The sequence below is a fragment of the Leptidea sinapis genome, chromosome 1 (assembly GCF_905404315.1).
Source record: "Leptidea sinapis chromosome 1, ilLepSina1.1, whole genome shotgun sequence".
Classification (NCBI taxonomy): domain Eukaryota; kingdom Metazoa; phylum Arthropoda; class Insecta; order Lepidoptera; family Pieridae; genus Leptidea; species Leptidea sinapis.
Genome location: NC_066265.1, coordinates 22,081,128 through 22,102,502, shown reverse-complemented (window position 1 = coordinate 22,102,502; position 21,375 = coordinate 22,081,128). Strand labels below are relative to the sequence as shown.

The following is a 21,375-nucleotide window of genomic DNA, read 5'->3' as shown; positions in this document are numbered from 1 at the left end:
GCACAAGATCGCCATTGTTTTAATTATAATTAGTAGCATTTTTTGTTTATTAAAGACAAAATACAATTTTCTTTACAAAAATAACAAAACTAAGTCATTTTAAATAGTATGAGTAAACGGTATATAATTTTTTCATACAATTTTTATCTAGATTGAATGAATGATTAACATGGCTCTAACTGTAAACGTTAGGGGTATTTTGGTGGTTTTTTGTCGCAATATCTATTAAAAATAGAAATGTAAAGAAAAAATGAATTTTCTTTTCATAATTTGTAGACATCATATAATTATTTTTTGTAAAAATAAAAGCTTTATATATTAAGAAATAGTTTCAATTATGCGCTATTTTGGCGATTTCTAGGAATTGCGGCCTTAAAGCAAAGAACAACAAGATATCGGCTATCGAAGATTAAATTGATCAAAATCAATCCATTATTTTGGGAATTCCGTGACACCGTCAGACATACACAATTTTTTTCAGCGGCCGTAAAAAAAGTAAATGTAAAAGTCTATACATTCACCACACACCTACACCTACACATTCACCTAAAATTCAAGAACCGTTACCCCAATCGAAATTAATTTTTACACATATGATATTATGACTACCTACTACGACGAAATTTCGTACATATAAGAACTTTATGTTAAATCAGAGGAAAAACTGATATTTAATTTCATCCTTTGTTTATAGTTATTTATGCAACTGTTGTGTAATAAGGGGGGTACGAATGTGGATTTATCACGCGATATCACACGAGGCGAAGCCGAGTGTGATAATAGTATCACACGAGTGTTTTAATACCTAATTATCAACAGTTGCATACAAGACTTTATCTACACCCAGAATATGAATCCTCTAAAAGATTCTGAATCAGTAAGCTTACTGCTATCATTAAAAACACCAGTCCTAGTAGTAACCTAATATCATTCATTACTGATTATATACAAATAAACTAAGTATTAAGGAAACAATTATTTATTTTAGTAGTAATTTACATTTTGTAAAGTGCAATAATTAAAATTCACTCGAATATAATGTTCTTTTGCAGCGTTTAAAATGAATCGCTCATTTTTTGTAAACAAAACAATAAAAATGGCGGGGATTCGAATAACCTACTTTTTCTTCTTCTGGTAGTGTGGAACGCGCGTAAACGAAAATGTTCTTTTTTTGAAATTCATACAGATACCACGCATCGACCAATAAGAATGTGGCTGTCTGTTGAAACTCTTTGCGCATGAGGGGACCGAAAAAAAATACAAAGGAGTGTTGTTATGAAATTCAGTACAACATTACAACACTCGTTTGGATGATGTAATGGTTATTAGAACATTAGGTGTTTTAATGTTGGCAATAAGCTAACTGTTTCAGAATCCTTAATAGAGGATTTAAAGCATGGATAAATAAATTTTTGATTTGCATTTGTCACATATTATGAAAAAAACTAAAAACGTGATAATCTCAAAAATGGTTTTCTTTTACATAATGCTTATCACTTCCTTAATTACCAATAACCCTGTATGTATTAGAAAACAAAATTTTAAACACTCTTTGCCTGGGTTGAATCATATTAGCTGTTATGGTTTAAGTCAAATTTAACGTTAACAGTAACGCTGACTTTAACATTGACTGCGGAATGTGTTGCACCATGGTATTCCTTGGCATAGTTAAAGTTAAAAAATGTAATATCAAGTCAATATCGAATATTTATTTGAAACTTTTGAGATGTCGCTATTTGAGATAAATATTTAACATTACCATAGGTTTAACCAGCGAAGATTAGACGGTTACCAGTTAAAGTTGTAATCATCATCTAAAAATTGTCAAATGGTGCAACTCATTTTTTCTTAACCACTACTTTAACATGTTTGCTATTGCTAAAGTAAGTTGGTCAGCCCAGCCTTAGTCGCACAAGTGCCTACGCTAGAGCGCGGCTATTTGATTACTTACAGGTCGTATCGAAATAATATAATAATAATAATAATAATAATCATTTATTTCGGACACTATACATCCATAAGTATTAGTTATTAAGTTAGTAACAATTATTCTTAGACTAAGTAATGTTAGTGGTAGTGTTAGTAATTGTATGTTAGTTACAATTTTTCTTAAAAATTATGTTAGTAAGGTTAGTTATTTTCACAATAAGTTGCACCTAGCTAGAGGCGCATGCAAACCTATCCAATGCCTCAGCAGTGGGGAGTCCCACCTACATGCCAACGCGCTTAGGATAGTGTTGGGGCTAGCCTGGAGCCTGTTCATTAATGATGCGCATCTTTTTCTAATGATCGCGTAAAAATCATCAACGCGCGCCTCCGCAAACATGCCGGATGCACTACAAAACCTAGGCAGCCCCATCACTACCCTAAACGCGTCATTATATTGCACTCGCAGCGCGTTGTATGCCCTCTGCGTATAGCCGGTCCAAAGGCTGCACGTGTAAAATGATTGGCAATAAGCCTTAAACAGAGTTATTTTTACTTGTTCACTGCAACGCGCAAACCTTCGGGCCAGCATATTACAGCGGACAGCCAACGCCCTACGTTCCCTCTCTAAGTCTAGGATATCACTTAGGTTGTCGGAGACCCAGTGGCCAAGATATTTAAACTTCGTTACCATATTTAGTGGTGCGTTACACAGCGATAGAGGTTCTTTATGTTCGTAAATTTTATTACCCGACTTAAATATCATTAATTCGCTTTTACTTGTATTGTATCGAAGACCATGGGCCTCCGCATAACGTTCACATATTCTCAGCAGCTTTCTTAAACCCTTCATTGAGGGGCTCAGCAGAACCATGTCATCTGCGTAGCTGATGTTGTTGACACATACACCAGCCACGTGACACCCAGTCCTGGTATGGCTGAGCTCCTCAATGAGGGAGTTTATGTACAAATTAAAAATACAAGGCGAGCTGATCCCCCCCTGTCTCACCCCGCACTCCAGACCAAAGGCATCCGAATAGGCATTAACCCACTTAACCACGTTTTCTTGATTACCGTACCAGAATTTTAGGAGTGAAATAATGTCATCTGTTACACTAGTATCACGACGTAATTTTTCCCACAAGATATTATACGACACCATATCGAACGCCTTCGATAGGTCTAGATAGCAGGCGTAGACTGGTGTTTTTCTTGCCGTGTAATATTGGACAGTTTGCTTGAGACACAGTATCGCAGTTTCGGTTGATAAGCCTGGTCTAAAACCGAATTGGGCATCATTTAGTTCTATACCACTGCTCAACTGCTTGTCAAGCAAACTCAACTGCTTGTCAAGCAAAGCAAGCAAATTTTATTTAATTATGCAAAATTTATTTATTTAGGTGAATTATCTTTATGTGATATTTGTTTTATTTTTTTAATAATTAGTGCCACACTTTATAAATAACAGTTAAATATATAAAAGACGCTATGCCGAATACTCGGTTGCTCTGAAAGCCACTGGGAATAGGTATTGCATATTTTCCACATCTGGCGCCTATGTAATTGGATTAGATTTCCGTATTCGTTTTTTTGAATTATTAACCTTATCTTGATGAAGTTTTGAACTCAGTCGTGTGGTCATGAAACATCTATGACAAACCGGTTTCAATTTTCTTCTAGGAACAGACGCGTTGACAAAATTGCAGGGTTCAGTTGAAATCGCCACGTCAAACTGCAGTGAGAAAAATCAAAAAAGAAAAGTATCAAGTAAGCATTTGTAGATTTATAAGCCAATTATTATCAAAATATATTTCCAAAAGCAGATGATATCACTTCTATTCATTGTATGCACCTGCATCCTTATTGATTTAAAATTTTGAGTTCTGAAGAGGCACACAAACTAAAGCTGAATCGTGGATTTCACATGTGACAGCTTTTACATTTTACTATTGGTTGCGCTAGGGATTTTAAGTGGGCTGTAATTATAAAGGGGGAACAGAACATGAATCATTGGAATAAAGGAAATAGCCGGTACTCACTTTTACGGACCGTTCTTAGTATACTTCATTCTCTAATCTCTTCTATTCCGTTCTGTTCTTCTTTGCGTCACTTCAATCTATTTAAAATATATTTTTAATCTTGACAGTCAAGCGCATGACATTGATTTCTTATGTGCAGATATGAACTCCTTTTTACATCACCCCTCCCCATGAGAAGAAGCATTTTGGGTGTTATGAAAATTCAAGATGCTTCTTTTAAAGCATTTATTTCAAACCTTCCTAAATCGTTATATAAAAAAATTTGAATTGGACGTGGACGTCTTTCGCTTGTTCATGATGATAAAAGTAGATAGGTCAGTTTTTTCTATGTTTTTTTCTTTCACAAATCGGAATTATTAAAAAAAACTATATCTTTATCGGAATTATTAAAAAAAACGAAATAACGAAATGTTAGCTTAATAACTTTTTTATAATTATTATAATTCTAAAAAGCACTTCTTTAACTACGTTCACAATAAAATCGACCATCACTTAATAATTGTTTTGTACTTTCGTAAAGATATTTGGAAATGTCAACAAATCAATTGTCATAGCTTTCATAAGTCATAACAAATATATCCGGCACGTGAAACTCTCTATCTAAATCGTAAATAACTCTATTAGATCTATCCTATAATATAACAAGCACTTGATGTGCTGGTTAACACGCAAATGCGCAAACACGATTTACGATGTCTTTATTCGATAGATAAGTCGCAAGTAGTTTATACGTAACTTAAACGTTGTGAAACAGGTTCTTAACATCGGAAGTATGTCTCAAAGTGACGAGTTCAATTATGATACTGCTTTTGACTTTGCATCAAGCAACCAAGAATGATGGGTAATGGGCAGACATTAAGGCTGGGGACCGACCCAATGGCCTTGAGGAATCAAACGGAGCTAAGTAACCTCGCCATAGTTTTAATTCAGAATTAGAAGCATTTTTAATTTATTCCAAACAAAATAAAATTTTCTTTACAAAACTTATATGTTAAATGGTATTGGTGTACAATTAATAAATTTTTGTACAATTTTTATCAAGATTTAATGATCAGCATGGCATTAGTAAAAGTTAGGGGTACTTTGGTGATTTTTTTCGCAATGTCTATTAAAGATAGAAATATAAAGAAAACGTGAATGTTCTTCTCATATTCTGTAGATATATAAGTATTTTTTGTAAATATATAACCTGCACACGTCTTAAATTTGAAAAATCGGTCCAGCTCATATGTATGTTAGGAAGAATTCACTAACAAACATATGAGCAGGAGAATTATACTAATTGAAAATCTAAACCAATCTCAAATTCACTGGAACACACAAAAAAATCAGCAAAATGGGTCCAGACCTTTAGGAGGTAGTTCAATTACTGTGAATCTAAACCATTATCGAATCCACCTAAAGACGCAAGTTTCATTAAAATCGGTCCAGCCGCTTAGGAGGAGTTCAGTTGCATTACAAGAACAACAGACGCATAAAAGTAAAATATATACTAAGTTATAAACCATCAAGAAATGGTTTCAACTCAGAAATGGTCGCTATTTTGGCAATTTCTTGGGATAGTGGCCTTAAGTGATATGTCAAGTGTCAAGCTCGTGTCGTTACTTTTTCTCATAAAAAACAGTACAGTATTTAATATTAATTCTAATCAAAGTCTTTTGTTTCAAAATATCAGATGTATTTGTTAGCAAATTTGGTTCAATTGTCGCCGTAAATAAATATTTAGTGGAAAAGTTTTGTAACGACTTCCCTAACGAGCTCGTAAAGACTTTGTAAGGAATTTTGTATTATAGAACTGCAAAGCCAGCCAAAGTACATCTTGCTTATTTCATGTTTTCTCACCATTCTTTAATATTGTTGTAATTTTTGGTTGGTACTATCGACAAAATTTAATGGTGACCCACCTTAGTGTCATTTTCCTAAAGTCATAATAAACAAAAAGCGGCCAAGTGTGACTCGGACTCGCCCATGAAGGGTTCCGTAGCAGCAAGTAACATAATATTAAAGTTCTTGTAGTTCGTTATAACTTTGATCTGTGTTTCAATAATAGTGTATTTTCTTTTAATTAAGTTACAATAATATTATTTTTGAAGACCTATGTTTAGATACCCCACACTTATGGGTTTGATGAAAAAAATTTTGAGTTTCAGTTCTAAGTATGGGGAAACCCCAAATTTTTATTTTTCTATTTTTGTATGAAAATCTTAATGCGGTTTACAGAATACGTCTACTTACCAAGTTTCAACAGTATAGTTCTTATAGTTTCGGAAAAAAGTGGCTGTGACATACGGACGGAAATACAGACGGACATGACGAATGTATAAGTGTTCCGTTTTTTTGCCATTTTGCTACGAAACCCTAATAAAAAGTAGTTTAATAGCGCTATGCAATCTGAATTGCACTTTATTATATGGCCGAAAGGGTCCCTATTCCTTTAATTGATATTGCGGAGTAAGCCTTCTGTACTTGCACTATTAAATATTCTTTGCTAACATTTTCCTAAGGCCCTCTCCTATTTCCCTTGGTGAACTATGATTTAAAGTCTCGACAGACATCCTACCTGAACGTAGCTTGTATTATTATTAGTAAATAAAAAAAAAGATAATGCGCGGTTGATATTTAGGAGTTATAAGATTTGAAATAAGAAAAATACAAATATAACCTAACATAAAACAAAAATGTGAAATGCTTCTAAACTTAATCGCAGTTCTCTTAACGATTTCAATAAATTTTAATTAAAACCATCTAGGGACAGCCTGTACTCAAACGCATATGAAGATTATCGTCTTGTCTCTGAAAAAAATCTAAATAGTTTTAAATGATTTCAGACAAACCAAAGATATTAAATATGATAATAAATTCTCAAGTAAGTCATCTTATTTTTAAAAACAAGTAAATTGAAAGAGATTTTCCTTTACGTAAGTGTCATACATTAAATTAATGTCAGTTTGACAAATATTATTTTTTTATTAGAGTAAGGGACGAGACGAGCAGGACGTTCAGCTCATGGTAATTGATACGCCCTGCTCATTTCAATGCAGTTCTTGAAAAACCCAAAAATTCTTAGCGGCACTACAATTGCGCTAGTCATCTTGAGACATACCATGCAAAGTCTTATTTGCCCAGTATTTACACTAGCTACGGTGCTCTTCTCACCGAAACCCAGTAATGTTTACACATTACTAATTCACGGCAGACGGTGGTACCCATAATCTAGTCGGCATCCTGTGTAAAGGAGCCTTCCATTGTAAAATTTAAGAATATTTTTTGTTATTTATAGCTTCATGTTCACCACCGCATATTTACAAAACAAAACACGTCAACGTTGGTCCATCAAGGTTTCCCTTGGCTGCCATAACAGGTGAGTGTCTTACAACTATTTAATAGATGGCTTAGAAATTTCAAGAGCAGGTGGAAATATTGTCAATCAATCAAACCCAGTTTGATATTACGACGATTGACTCCAAGAAGATTTCATTATCTTTAACACGTATTAGCCCGCTTATAACAACAGTATTTGCGCCACCCTACAAATGTGCTGTGGCCAAATAAAACAAGCCGCAGTGTGGGTAATTTTTATATAATATAAGGAGAAGCCCCTTATGGATTCCAGTTTCAGATTGACTGGCCTGATTTGGATCTGTTGCCGGCCTGCTATCATGTAGGTGTATCTACCTACTTTAAAATGCCTAACCCGTAGCAAATTTCTATTTAAACTTTAAATGGGACTTTAAGACCTTAATATACTCTTAGATGAAATCTGCCATCCTCAAGCCAGAGCACAAAGGTACAAATATGCAAAAAAATCTAGTATTACTGCTGCCATTAACAACATTGTGATAAATGTAATAACCTCGACTGTGTCTACAGTTCAGCCAATGATATCAGAAGCAATCTCAGCACAAACACCAGGTGGAATACACCAAGATATCACCCAGCATCGGAAAGAACTAGCCATTTCAGAAACTGTCATAACTGAAATAGCTGACTGTCCCAAAATAGAGGAGTACACGACTACAAGAGGTACAATTTGGTATATTTATACTAATATTATAAAACTAATGCAATATTTTCATTTCTCTTTCTTTGACCGCGTTAGAAATATGAGTGGGGTTTGATTAATTCTTTTCATATCTCTTATATGGAAAAAAAAGTGCCACTGCATTTAGCGCGTGCGTTGTTTTAATAGATCATCATCCTACTAATATACTGACGAAAATATTGCAGTTTAATAGTTTATCCAATAAAATTTTTTTAAGTAGAAATAGAGTATTGAATATATCTATAATTTTTTTTTGATAAGTATACATGTACAATAAGCCTTATTATAATAGTACTGGGCATATTTTGGATCAGGATATTAAAATCAATATCTTATTTATAAAATTATTTATTGGGTTTCTTCATAAACAGATCACGTGACTAAAGCTACGAGCCATTTAAATTTTGTTGTCCTCCAAGTGGACTGTTCTACGGGTAAGAAGTCTTTTTCATTATTATTATTGATAAACAATGTTGAGACATAATTTGCTTACATCCAAGATGTAGATTGCTCAACGCTTCTGCTATCCTGGTCTTTAATTATATGTTTGAATGTAGTCAATTGTATTTATACAAGCAAACTTATTCATAAATAAAACGGTATAAATTGGTTGACTTTATTTAATGTCTCAATGAGATTTGCAATGTCATTTTACTTGAAACTTTAATAATAGGCGTTGTTTCTTTTTAATCACACGGCAACGGTATTCATTGAATACATTTTAAATACTATCTCAATTGTTTTTGTTTGTTATTTCGTTTCTGTATCCATTTCTCGTCACCTAACGCAGTACTTAGCAGTTACGTGATGTAGTTAAATATTATTGTAATATAGGGCTTTCCTAGATTTATACCTTATTACGACATCGCACCTCCTGACAAGTGGTGTTGCGGATCTCCATGGGTCCATCTCCATCCGTCACTACTTTCTATTATGTGCGCAACCGTTTGCCCCCTCTTATATGAAAAATGGTTGAATTGATTAGTAAGTTTCACGAGTTACCTGTCTGTGTAGATGAAGCTTACGTGGATATATAACAGCTTTTGGATAGTGCGTTCGTAAACAGAGCAAAAAAGCATTATTCTAAGTTCTTGAAGATATTAAAACACACCACTTGGCTGAATAGGCATTTACAAATGCCATCCAATAGTTCTTAATATTTAAACTTATATTCCTTAAATTAAACTCTACGTTAAACGAAAATCATTATCACTAAATGATATATCACTATACGAAATGTATTGAAGTCTCACTTTCTAGAACCTGTAACACTGTCGAAACCAGAAGAGACGTCAGCGGACCTTGCCAATGTGTCGAACGATTCCCAATCTATTGGCACATCTAATACAACAGGTAAGTTCACCATCACAAATCTAAAACAATATGTGCGTTTCTGTCACGCCAAAAAGACGCCAGTGGAAGAGTACCAATAATAAGGCTATTAAGTCTATTCAGGCTATATAAGATAATGCCTCCACTATACGATAATATGGGCTTTACTCACAATTCATCATTACGGTACCAAACCGTCAGTTTCGTCCCATTCGGACCTTCATCGGGGTGAGTTTAGCGTTTTCGCGGTAACTCTCGCACTACGTATTTGCGCTCGCAGTGCATGGCCGGGGGATGCAGGGTTCGCAAATTATTAAAAGCAGCAATTATTAGAAGCATTTGTTAAAAAAAATACTAGTATGGTACATTTTAAAATACTTTTCAGCCAAAAATACTGGTCAGTTAGTTTCTTTTATGTTCATCTCACGGAAACTTCTTTTTTCTCAACATTTGGTAGATTAATTCAAAACCGCTGTGTACATTCAAGAGCGCTGAATGTAAGCCTGTTTGAGTTTACGTGGCCGTTTACGTATCCTTCTGGAAGACAGGCGTATTGTACCGTAGAATAGAGTATTTATCGTAACCCAATGACAAAATAGTTATAAATCTTCATTCCTTGTTTAGAGTAAACATTAAAATATATGACGGTATTTCTAGAAGTTATATCGTTTATCAATGCAGGAGTTACGTAAGTTTTTACTTATAAAACTGTTCCGACCTTCCTGTATACGTCTCAATATACGTCATTCGAGTAAAACCTGCAGGAATAAAGCAATTATGTAACATTTTCATTATTGGCACATTATATATTATTTTATGTATTACTTGCCACTAATATTCCTTTGTTACTAAATGAAGTTTAGATTAAAATTTAAACACCTAGATAGACTATGACATATTTTGATAGACTTTAGAACTAACTCTCTTTTGATCAATTCACGCACACTGACACAGTGTCGATAAATTGCGAGTGTAGGACGTATCTTGTCACGCACACTAAACTAATATTCCTGGACTGTTTTTATCGGTTGCCTATCAGCAAGAGTTTCTATCTAGACGTATAAATTATCTAAGGTATTTTATTAAGACGAGATTGGAAGCACTAAGTCGTGCCGTGATTATTTTTAATGGTATCTTGTCCCAGTAAGTGCTTTTTTATGACAGTAAGGGACGAGACAAGCAGGATATTAAGCCGATGGTAATAGATACGCCCTGCACATCACTCAGCACTGCCGCTGAGGATTCTTGAGAAACCGAAAAATTCTAAACGACATTACAATTGCGCTCGTCACCTTGAGACATAACATCTTAAGTCTCATTAGACCAGTAATTTCACTAGCTACGGCGCCCTTCAGACCGACACACAATAATGTTAACACTTACACAATGCTTCACGGCAGAAATAGGCTCCATTGTGGTACCCATAATCTAGCCGGCATCCTGTGCAAAGGATGGAACAAAGGACCAAATGGTGCAAAGGACCCTTCCACTGGAAAAAATATATAAAATAGGCAATAATTGAAATGAGAGTGTTTTTCTAGCTGGAGTCAATGCGACAGACATTGAAGATGACCCATCATTTCTGCCCAGCAACAAGATATCAACCGGAACTGTAACATTGGATTCTATCTATCAAGATACAAAGCCAAGCGTCGTCACAGGTATTTACTGTCTTTTCTTGTTCAGTATTAAAGTAGAAAGATCATTACCGTGAAATGCTGTGGTTTCATTTTACATGTTACGAAGGCGGCACTGAAAATTTCGGGAATCAAGGACACAACATTACTATTTAAAAATGTATTTATTGCTTTTCAAAGTATTCTCCGCGAAATTTGACACATTTTTTTGTTTCGGGTTCGTACGCGTATATCCAGGATTCGTCACCTGATGCGATGTTGTATACAGCATTTGAGGATCCTGCGTGGAATCTTTCGAGAGTTCTGACGCACCAAGTAACGCGAGCCGCTTTTTGCTCTTCACATAGCAAATGCGGTATCCATCGGGAAAACAACTTTTTTACACCTAATTGTTCATGCAAGATTATTTGTATTTGACTCATGCCAATGTCTAAAGTTGCCTCAATTTCGCGGTATATCACATGTTGATCTTCCTCGATCAGCTTACGCACAGCATCAACGTTTTCTTTGGTGACTGCAGTTTTTGGACGACCTTGACGGGGATCATCACTGAGCTTGACACGTCCACGTTGAAATTCAGCAAACCAGTGATAAATTGTGGTTTTAGATGGGGCTTCATCACCAAATACAGAAATCATCCGGTCAACACACTGGTTTTGTGTTAAACCACTTCGAAAGTCATAATAAATCATCGCTCTAGAATTTTCTCGAGTCAATTCCATTTTCTCAACGACTAAACAAGTTTGACAAGACCTTGTGACAAGACCGAGAATCTTTTTTTAAATAAATAAAAGGTATTCGATTATTAAAACTAAGGAGTTTTCAATTTAAAACATTTTAATATGACAGGAACAGTGGAAGTATTCCATTCCCGATACTTTTAGTGCAGCCTATGTATTTGAGACTTGACATCTTATTTCTTAAGGTGACGAGCGCAATTGTAGTGACGCTCAGAATTTTTGGGTCTTTCAAGAATCCTGATCAGCACTGCATTGTAATGGGTAGGGCGTATCAATTACCATCAGCTGAACGTCCTATTCATCTCGTACCATATTTATATAAAAATAAATATATCTCCATAGATATCTATGGATGTGTGCTTGTATATAATCGAGATATTAAATAAATTATAAAAATATATACAGAAGCACAGAACTGACATAAGAATTACACAGATGTTTGTTACCTATATATATAAATGAATTGTTGTTCGTTCCGATTTGGCTAATTTTGGTCTTGAATTACTTGTGGAAGACTTCTCTGAAGGTTAAAAGGTGAAAAAATATGAAAATGCTCGAAATTAAATAAATACAAAGATTTTGATTTTCTTTTGATGTGTCCCCCGTCGTTCAGAAATCAAATTGAAAGAATAGTTAAAAATGAATAACTAATTAGAATCCTTATATCTTTCTAACTTTCTCCGGAGGTAAAAAACAAACTTTATTTTAGCTACCTACAATTATAGTTGGTAGATTTTATGTACGATTTAATATTTGGTAGGTCTGAGAATCGGTCGTCATCTTTTTTTATACCCAAAAATTTTAATTATTGATATTTTTCTTATTACTTTATATGGCAATACAACGATTGCTGGGTCAGCTAGTTAAAATATAAAATGAAAGTTATAATTTTTTTTAAATAGATAAACGAAAAATAATATTACAAGAAACTCATAAATGTTTTATTATTATAATTGAGTATTTTTTAATTTAATGCAAAGCAGATTTTCATTAATTAAGAGACTAATTAATTTTACAAGAGATTCTGTAAAATGAACCTTATCCTTATTATGATTACTCAATATAAGATGAGCCGGCCGTCCCATGTTATCAAAATATGGATATTGCCTCGACAAAAATTATTAATTTTTTTAGTGACCAATTTTATTTTATATTTTATTTCTTTTAACAGATACAATAATTCCTTACCGGAGGCTTGAAAGTAAAGGTTACTCAAAGGTGATCACACCAAACGGAACTATTTTATCTTGCACAGGTAATAATAGTAATTATACACCAATACTTTGCGATCACAGAGTTTCTTAATTTAGCCAAGCCCAATTCACAGTGTCACGGATTAGTCATTTATTTTATGGAGACGGAGGAGGATAAACAAGCGTACGGGTTACCTGATGTTAAGTCATCACCGCCGCCCACATTCACTTACAAAACCAGACGAATGACAGGAGGAGGTGAGGTACGCCCTTTTTTCGACGGTGCTCATGAGGTTTCATCCCGTAAACACGCACAAGAAAGCTCATTCCACAGCTTCGTAGTATGTGGAAGAAAGTTCCCTGAAAAACCACACTTTGGAGAAACGTCACACATTCAGATGGTGGGGATGATATTCTAATTTTGTGGTGTGTCGTGCGAAGGTGGGAATCGGCGACAGGAATCAGGCCAAACATAAGTACGCTAGAAGACACACAATAAAGCGACGTCTCTACGCAACGCCTGATGATCTAGCCGTTCACAGAGCACTGGATCCCTGACAATTCGAGCAGCTCTGTGATGCACGCGGTCAAATGGTTCGAGTTGATACTGGAATGCGCTAGACTAGAGATGACAGCAATACTCCATATCGTGTACCTCCATACTATCACATCCGTACCTGCGCTCTGTAGAGCTATAGTGGAGATATAGTGGAAAATTTATTATACCAGATTTCTAATGACATCAAATAATATAATTCTTATTAAAATTATATTATTGAGATTAATCAACATGACATGAATAAAAATTAACTTTAACGTTATTACAATATTACTATTCTTTAATATGATAATACTCGACTTATACACTCGCAAGTTTTTGGCACTGGTAATTTATATAATTTCAGGCACGAAAATAACATCTGTATCTTCGGTAAATCTTCTCGCTGGTTCTGTACCTCATAAGGCGAATTCAAAATTCACAGGTAAGAATTGCATCAATTTTACTTTGAATTACTTAAGGTCCTGTATCCCCAAGATGGGGCAGAGGATTTCTGCACTCCTGGACGATCTTGAGCTACTTTTTCACTTCAGGCCAGGTCTTTTCAATAGTTTTCACTTCTGCAATCACCGCTCCTCGCTAGATCTGCTGCGTTTGTGTTTTCCTTGGAGAAACCCACCTAGGACTTACTGTGTATGATCAGAATGACTTCAGAGTGCGTGGAATCCAGCTCCGTTTTCGGCATTTGATCCGCTGTTCGATAGAAAGTTGCAGTGTTCCCACAGATCTAATTTAGAAATTTGGTTGGATCAGTATTTACCAGTAGTTTATTATGGTGCGAGAGCTGGCACCAATTTTTGGGTAGGTATTTGAGGCAAGCTGAAATCTTGTTCCATACCTCTCCTATTATACCCCAACTCGGAGTTGCAGACCTGGCTGGTGAGCAGCGGGGCTAAATGAACCTCTAAAGCTTTCAAAATATGATTTTTATTTATCCAAAAATATGTTAAAGGAAATATGCAAATATGTTGTAGTATTATGTTTAAAGAATAAAACGAATATTAATTAATTTAGTCGAGACTTTAAAATTGCCAGACGTGTGCAAAAATATTTTGCAAAATGTATTTGAGGCAACTTAACTTTTTTGTGACAATATCTTCTCTTATATCTTCTGCAACTCGCGACCCTCCCAGCTCAGTCCAATTTCCTGATTGCCATACATGGTGGAGTTTCACAAAGGTTGGTTGTAAGAAAAAAGTTAAGACAATCGGCTTAATCGTTTGTCAAAGAGTAAATGTTTGAATTGAAAACTTGATGTTGAGCATTTTTTAGGTGAACAAATATCATTAAACTCGCATGATCGTCACCGAACGCTTTACATGAGCTATATGTATTATAGCTGGGTCACTTGGCGTTGCGTAGAGACGTCGCTCCAAAGTATGTGTTCTACCACATTTATCACGGGGGATGTTCCAAAGAGCTGTTTCACCTGATTCCTGCCACCGAATTCCACCTCCGCACGACACGCCACAACTTAAGATATCATCCCCACCATCTGGAAGTGTGGCGGTCTTACACCTTGCGGTTTTCAAGGGGCTTTCTTCCACGTACTTTTGCTGTGGAATGAGCTTCCTTGTGCGGTGTTTACGGGACGATACGACATGGGTACCTTAAAAAAGCTCGTACACCTTCCTTATAGGCCGGCAACGCTTCTGTGATTCTTCTGGTGGTGCAAGAGTATGTGGGCGGCGGTGATCACTTAACACCAGGTGACCCGTACGCTTGTTTGTCCTCCTTTTCCATAAAAAAAATGTATATTCTATATATATGTGTACTTTTTGGATGAAAAAAAAGCGTCTCCACACGTTATGTTAAATACCAGTAGGAGGCTCCTTTGCACAGGATGCCGGCTAGATTATGGGTGTGTATGACGAGCGCAACTGTATTGCCGCTCAGAATATTTGCGGTTTTTCAAGAATGCTGAGCGGCATTGCATTTTAATGGGCAGGGTATCAATTACCAAATAAATAAGTGTAATAATTGTGTACGATAGCCCAATAAATGGAAATTATATTTCACCAAAGTACTTTCTACTGATATCTAAACAAAACAATTCATGCGAAAGTGTTTATGATCAAAGATTAAAGTTTAAATTAGCTATTAACACTTCTTTACAAACCGAGTAAATTTAAATAATAATCTAATAGCTCGACAATACAATTCGCAAGTTAATTTAAGTTAAGTTTTCACTTCTATTGGCAGTCCCCGAAGAATACCTTTTAATTTTTTTTTTGGATTAATAATAATCATGGTTATTTTAAAATAATATGACTTGTTCTCATCAAAACGTCAGTTGAGTTTCTGAAAAAAAAAAACAGAAAACTAAGTTACGTAATGATTAAGTGGCCATTTCAAAATTAAAATTCTTTAAAAAGCATAAAAGGCTATTTTCTCATTATTTAATCCTATAGAATTCTTTTCGATTTCATTTTTAATATACTAGATACAATGACATTCTATACATATGGACGTATCATTCACAGTCTGGTAACGGAACGGCAAAAGTGTGCTTAAAGACAATGTAAGCTTACTTTTCTCATTAGTCGTGTGTCAGCTGTGTGTCAATCAACAAGCCTAAGTATGCTATAAAAAGTGCTTAAATAATACATCAACGACTCAGAAAAAGATGGTTTGACTTATCATTTGTAAGGTTATTTTATTTATGTAAGATTGATGTGCAAAAAGCGGATGTAATTTAAAAAACGAATATTTTTCATTAAATATGGTACAATATTATTGACAAGTCCCCAGACAAGACCCGCTTGTCAGAAATGGAAGATGAAAGGACACAGTCAGAAATGAAAACTATAGAGTCACTCTTTTTAGCCGACTTCAAATAAGGAGGAGGCTCTCAATTCATCGGTATGTTTTATATGTTTGTTACCTCTGAACTTTGGACTGGGTGAACCGATTTTGATAAGTCATAGCAAATTGGTCCAGATCTGACAATGGCAACCATGAGAAAATCATAAAAATCTTAAAATTGCTACAAGTATGTGCGCAACAAATTTACGAATAACTCAATATCGCGATTTCGATAATTCTTTTTTTAATAGGAAAGGATAAACTTCAAAGGTAATTTGGTTAGATTCTGCTTATGGGATCCATAACAAAGTAACGGAAGTCAATTCTTAAGAGTAAAGTTACGATTCTAGGCCGAATCTTTTTTATGCTATCGGATATTTGAGGCACCTACCGTAACGTAGTTATGGTCAAGTAATTATATATTTTTCACCTTTCCCGTACACGAGATATTGAAAGAGAATTGGCCCAAGTTGGTAGCAAGATATATGTGAAGAAATTCACTAATCAAATAAGCATATTTATATTTCACCACTAAAGGACTTAAGTTTTTTGGATTTAACCACATTTAAAATTTCACAAAAGCTGTCCTACATATATATTATGTTGATGTTAACACTACATATACTAAAAAGATACCCTGGAAAAGATAAGTTTTAGAGACAAATTTTATTTAATTCAAGGAATTTAACATTTAAATAACCAGTTTAACTAATTATTTTATCTATAAAAAATTATACTTATTTGATTATTAGTTTGTCTCATTAAAGGTTTACCTTAACTTGTTAAATCCCTGTAGAATGTAAAGAAGTAACAAATTGAAACACAAGCCAATAAATAAATATACTACTTTCCCCTTTATAATATGAGTGTGATTTTTTATTAAAAACGTAAAAAACTTCCGACTGAACAGATCTTTATCGGAAAATAGGGACAGACTGACGAACATAAAACTTATAGCAACCCTGTTTTTCGTCTCGGTTTAAAAAAATACCTATGTAATTGCTACTCCACTGATGTCACTGTCCACACCGTGTTCTAAATTCACAATATGTAGCGAAAACTGAAATAGTGTTTCCATTGCTACCTATTGACCAATAAAATTTTAAAAAACTGGAGTAAACGCAGAAATGTATAGATAGACACAGCAGTCGATGGTTTTTATGATGTCATTTCTGGCATGTGCCATATTTCGGCTTCGATTTTGTACGAGGTGCATTGTCTATATGTATAGAATGTTATTGACGAGATACTACCGCTTCGGAAACAAATGGCGCTCTGAGAGAGATGAAGTGGCGCAAGAAACCTTTCTTTTTTTGCGCACTTTTGAATGAAATATACAATATGGTACTGTCATCATTTCATTTATTGCCGAGACTTTCTAAATAAATACGAGTATATAAATTTTGCCATGATTGCATTACTTGATAAAAATAAATTTATTTTCATTTGTGGCAAAGCTTATAAGCAAACTAGGTATGAACTCCTATCGTGATTGTATGGCGCCTGTATGGCACAAGTCCAGAAACGCAAAGGTCTCTAAGAGCGCTTTCGCACTACGTCCGATCCGAATCCGATCCGTACCTGTGAAAACACGGTACAAAGTAGTCGTAGAACTATTTCTATGGTAGTTTACGAACTAGATCCGGTGTCCGTCACCCGATTTATTTTCGTCAACCGTTAGAAATAGTTCTACGACTACACCGGTCCATATTTACACGGGTACGGATCGGATTCGGATCGGACGTGGTGCGAAAGCGCTCTTAGTCGACATTAATAATATGCTAGAGGCTTAATTAAGTATTCGAACAATTATTTATGTCATCAGATTTATCTAGTCACGGAAAATTAATCTTTCAATTCATGATAAATGTAATGTTTCCTATTATTTCATCTCTAAATTCATATAATGTCGGTTGTATTATTTCAAATTATTGTTACTTAATAAAATTACTTTTGATATTTTTCATAGAATTCTCTTAAGTTATTTGAATTTGTGAGAGGAACTTATCATCCTAGCTGTATTATATTGTTTTTAGAAATACATTTTTTTTCTCTACCTAATTGTATTACTTATTTATATTATAACTTTTCACAGAAGTTGGCACATACTTAGGAACAAAGACTGTGGATTGTTTCACGGCCCCGTCGCTTTATCGTCGACTGGTGAAAGACATCGGATTAGGTATTGGTCAACTTTTTAATATTATTTTTTTTATACAGCCCAATCCTGTTTAATTAAAGGCTTAGAAGCCCGAATAGTCAGGGTCCCAGCCAGTGTGATCAAAATATTAAGTATGCGTAAAGTGGTAAAAATTTCTACAACTCTTATGTCATATGTCGCCAAAGAGACGAACGCCAAACACCAAACTATAGAACGAGCTTGTTATTCGTGGAAGATGTTCCTTGATAATCGCAATTTGGAGAAACCTAACACAAGTTAAGTGGTTTAAGTTTCTCTCGTTTTGTGTGATGATGAAAATTTTCGGCAGGAATCACACACTCCCCATGGTATGCAATCGCAGTGAAGCGTCACGATGTCTGTAGGTACACCAAACGGTCGAGCGGAGAAAATTCATAATTTAAATTCAATCCGATTCTTCTAAGTGTCATGGTGAATGGCACATTGCAGTGTGATTGTTTGAATGGCAGTAAGCTACGTCATAGTTCATTTAGTAATGCTTAATGTTTCAGACGATATGCCTACTGTTACGTGTAAATACTTCCAGTAGCAATCAGGAAGACTATATATTCTCTGTTCCGTAAACTTACACATAAAATTAATAGAATTTTCTCCGATAGCCCTGTGTAAATATAAAAACAGATTTACTAGATGACTGAAAAATTATTTGTATGTATATTGCCGTAATTTTTCTTACGTTTGTTAATTGTAAAAATCAATTTCATAGGTTCTGTCGACAAAATCATATCATGCGACGAGAGCACCTCTGTGACTGATATGGAGAAAAACAATAACTCTAGTATAGGTAAGAGCTTTTCTGTATTTTAACCAAAATTAACCATTTAAATAATTTCTTGAATGACAGATCTCGAATGGAGAGCCTGCCAAGAGATTGATCAACACATAGTAATGAACCTAATTCGTCGATATTCATTTTTTGCGCTGAACACTTATTTTTTTTTAATTTAAAGTTTGTTTATTTAAAACATGAGAATCGGTCCGTCAATTCGAACAGCTCTACGTTGCGCTTGGTCAAATAGTTCTAGCTGTTAATGGGATTCACATGCCACGGATGAGATCAATTTTCCATAAATAGCCTGATCTGCATTTAGGGCTTATAGGGCGCAAGAATATAAGCCGGATTTTAGTATGGTTTCACTTTTTTATTTTTTATTTGATTTATCATATTACAATTTATTTATATACAAAACTTGATGAATTATTAATTAAATTAAAAACTGTGAAAATGTTGTTAGACTTAAAACCAATAAATTTAATTTAACAGGTCCATTAATATTGTCTTAGCTGCTATTTATACTTCATTTCAGACTTTCAGTTTCTTCGAAGCCATTTTGATTTTGCCTTCCAGTAGACCTTGCAAATGTATATCAGTCGAAATTTTCAAATCTAGTACTCTGATATTAACCGGAACACTGAGAGGAGTATTCTCTAAGAGCACCCTGCTCCCTAACATGAGGGTTCTCGATACAAGAAATATATCTTTTGTTATAGTCACAATAACTGCATGTTGGAAGCAAAGTACATATCATTGATACGCACACAACCTTGGATGGAAGACCCAAATTATACCTGCATTTATTTATTTTTTTATATTACGTTATAACCACCGCCCATGGACACCCCCGGAACCAGGTACCAAAAGATGCGTTACCGGCCGGAGAGTATGCTCTATGCTTGAAGGGCACTGAATCGTATCGGTCTGCATTTATTTTCATTTATTTATTCGATAGTATTGTGCTTGTTTTCAGGTTTATCAACAACAAATCTGACAGAAATGGCTTCCATTAACTGCGGCTCGCATCTTTCACTACACAGTTTCAATGCTGGTAAATAAGTGAAGGCCAAGAACTTATTTTGATTAACATTATTTTAGTCAATCTAGTATCAGTTTATACTTTAGACCTTTTGGCAAAACAATAATTTATCGATAAAAAAACTAACCCTAAAATAATATTATATTGTATATTTATCTAAAATTCTCATGTAAGTGATTTTATGTTAAATCTTATGAGAATAAATGTTTTTTAACCGAACCGAAAACTAATTTCAACTGTAGTAAGCCCCAGATCGACTCCAAATTTTCCAGACGTAATTGTTATGATGTTATTAAATTCTTCAGTGAAGTTGTGGTGGTGCTTTTGAGACTACGGTTACACAATTAATCTAAGCCAGTTCATTTAGTCCTTAAGTCTTGCTCAAGGTAATAGTAATGTTTCCTAAGTATTTCAATAAATACTCATAACTTACCCGGTTATATCAGCCTATTCACCAAATAAAACAATAGCATTCAGTCTAAGAATGGCAGTAAAATTGTTGACAGTTTGTAGAAGTTTAATATTTTGTTTGCAAAAATATTGTTGTTAATGTCATAAATTCTTATATTTAACATACAACTTAATGGTTACAGAAATCCAACCTGAAAGTCGCTCGCAGCAAATTGATGCAGTTTTAGAAACAAAATCCCAATCCATGTTCATGTCTCAAAATAGTTTTTTGATGGATAAGGTAGAAGTCATTGAAGGCAAAGAGGACACTATAAAAGGACGAGATATTGGCACGTGCTGCGATCAAGAGAAATTGAATGGTATGTAATAAGTCTAGTAAAATAGAAATAGAATTTAACACAGTAACGTAACAAGGTTACATCGGAAGGCTATAAAAAAAGTGAGAGGAGATGTTTGCCATCGAAGAAATAAAATTAAAAACGTAATAATAACAATCAATGCACCACACTCTAATTATGTTGCCCAAAATAAGGCTTAGCCTGTACTAGTATGAGTATACACAATTAAATAAACATGCATTTTTATCATACCATCGGCAACCTTAGCTCAGGGGGCAGGTTTATTAATCTCTAGGCTGTGAGTCCTTTCAATAATTAGGTAATTAGAGTTGAGATTGA

At 34.6% G+C, this 21,375-nt stretch overlaps 1 protein-coding gene across 8 annotated transcripts in view; it reads left to right on the top strand.

Moving 5' to 3' along the window:
- Positions 1–21,375, top strand: part of LOC126972675 (uncharacterized) — an 89,842-nt gene that overhangs the window by 29,802 nt on the left and 38,665 nt on the right. For 7 of the 8 annotated variants that reach the window (XM_050819786.1, XM_050819687.1, XM_050819874.1 and 4 more), the window contains 12 exons: positions 3,607–3,693; positions 7,246–7,326; positions 7,836–7,988; positions 8,379–8,441; positions 9,268–9,360; positions 10,881–11,000; positions 12,888–12,971; positions 13,815–13,892; positions 18,369–18,455; positions 19,180–19,257; positions 20,222–20,299; positions 20,881–21,057. In XM_050819786.1, coding sequence (XP_050675743.1) covers positions 3,607–3,693; positions 7,246–7,326; positions 7,836–7,988; positions 8,379–8,441; positions 9,268–9,360; positions 10,881–11,000; positions 12,888–12,971; positions 13,815–13,892; positions 18,369–18,455; positions 19,180–19,257; positions 20,222–20,299; positions 20,881–21,057 — 1,179 coding nt within the window. Of the gene's footprint in view, positions 1–3,606; positions 3,694–7,245; positions 7,327–7,835; positions 7,989–8,378; positions 8,442–9,267; positions 9,361–10,880; positions 11,001–12,887; positions 12,972–13,814; positions 13,893–18,368; positions 18,456–19,179; positions 19,258–20,221; positions 20,300–20,880; positions 21,058–21,375 lie in introns of those variants that run through there. The other variant, XM_050820163.1, reaches the window with a different exon arrangement.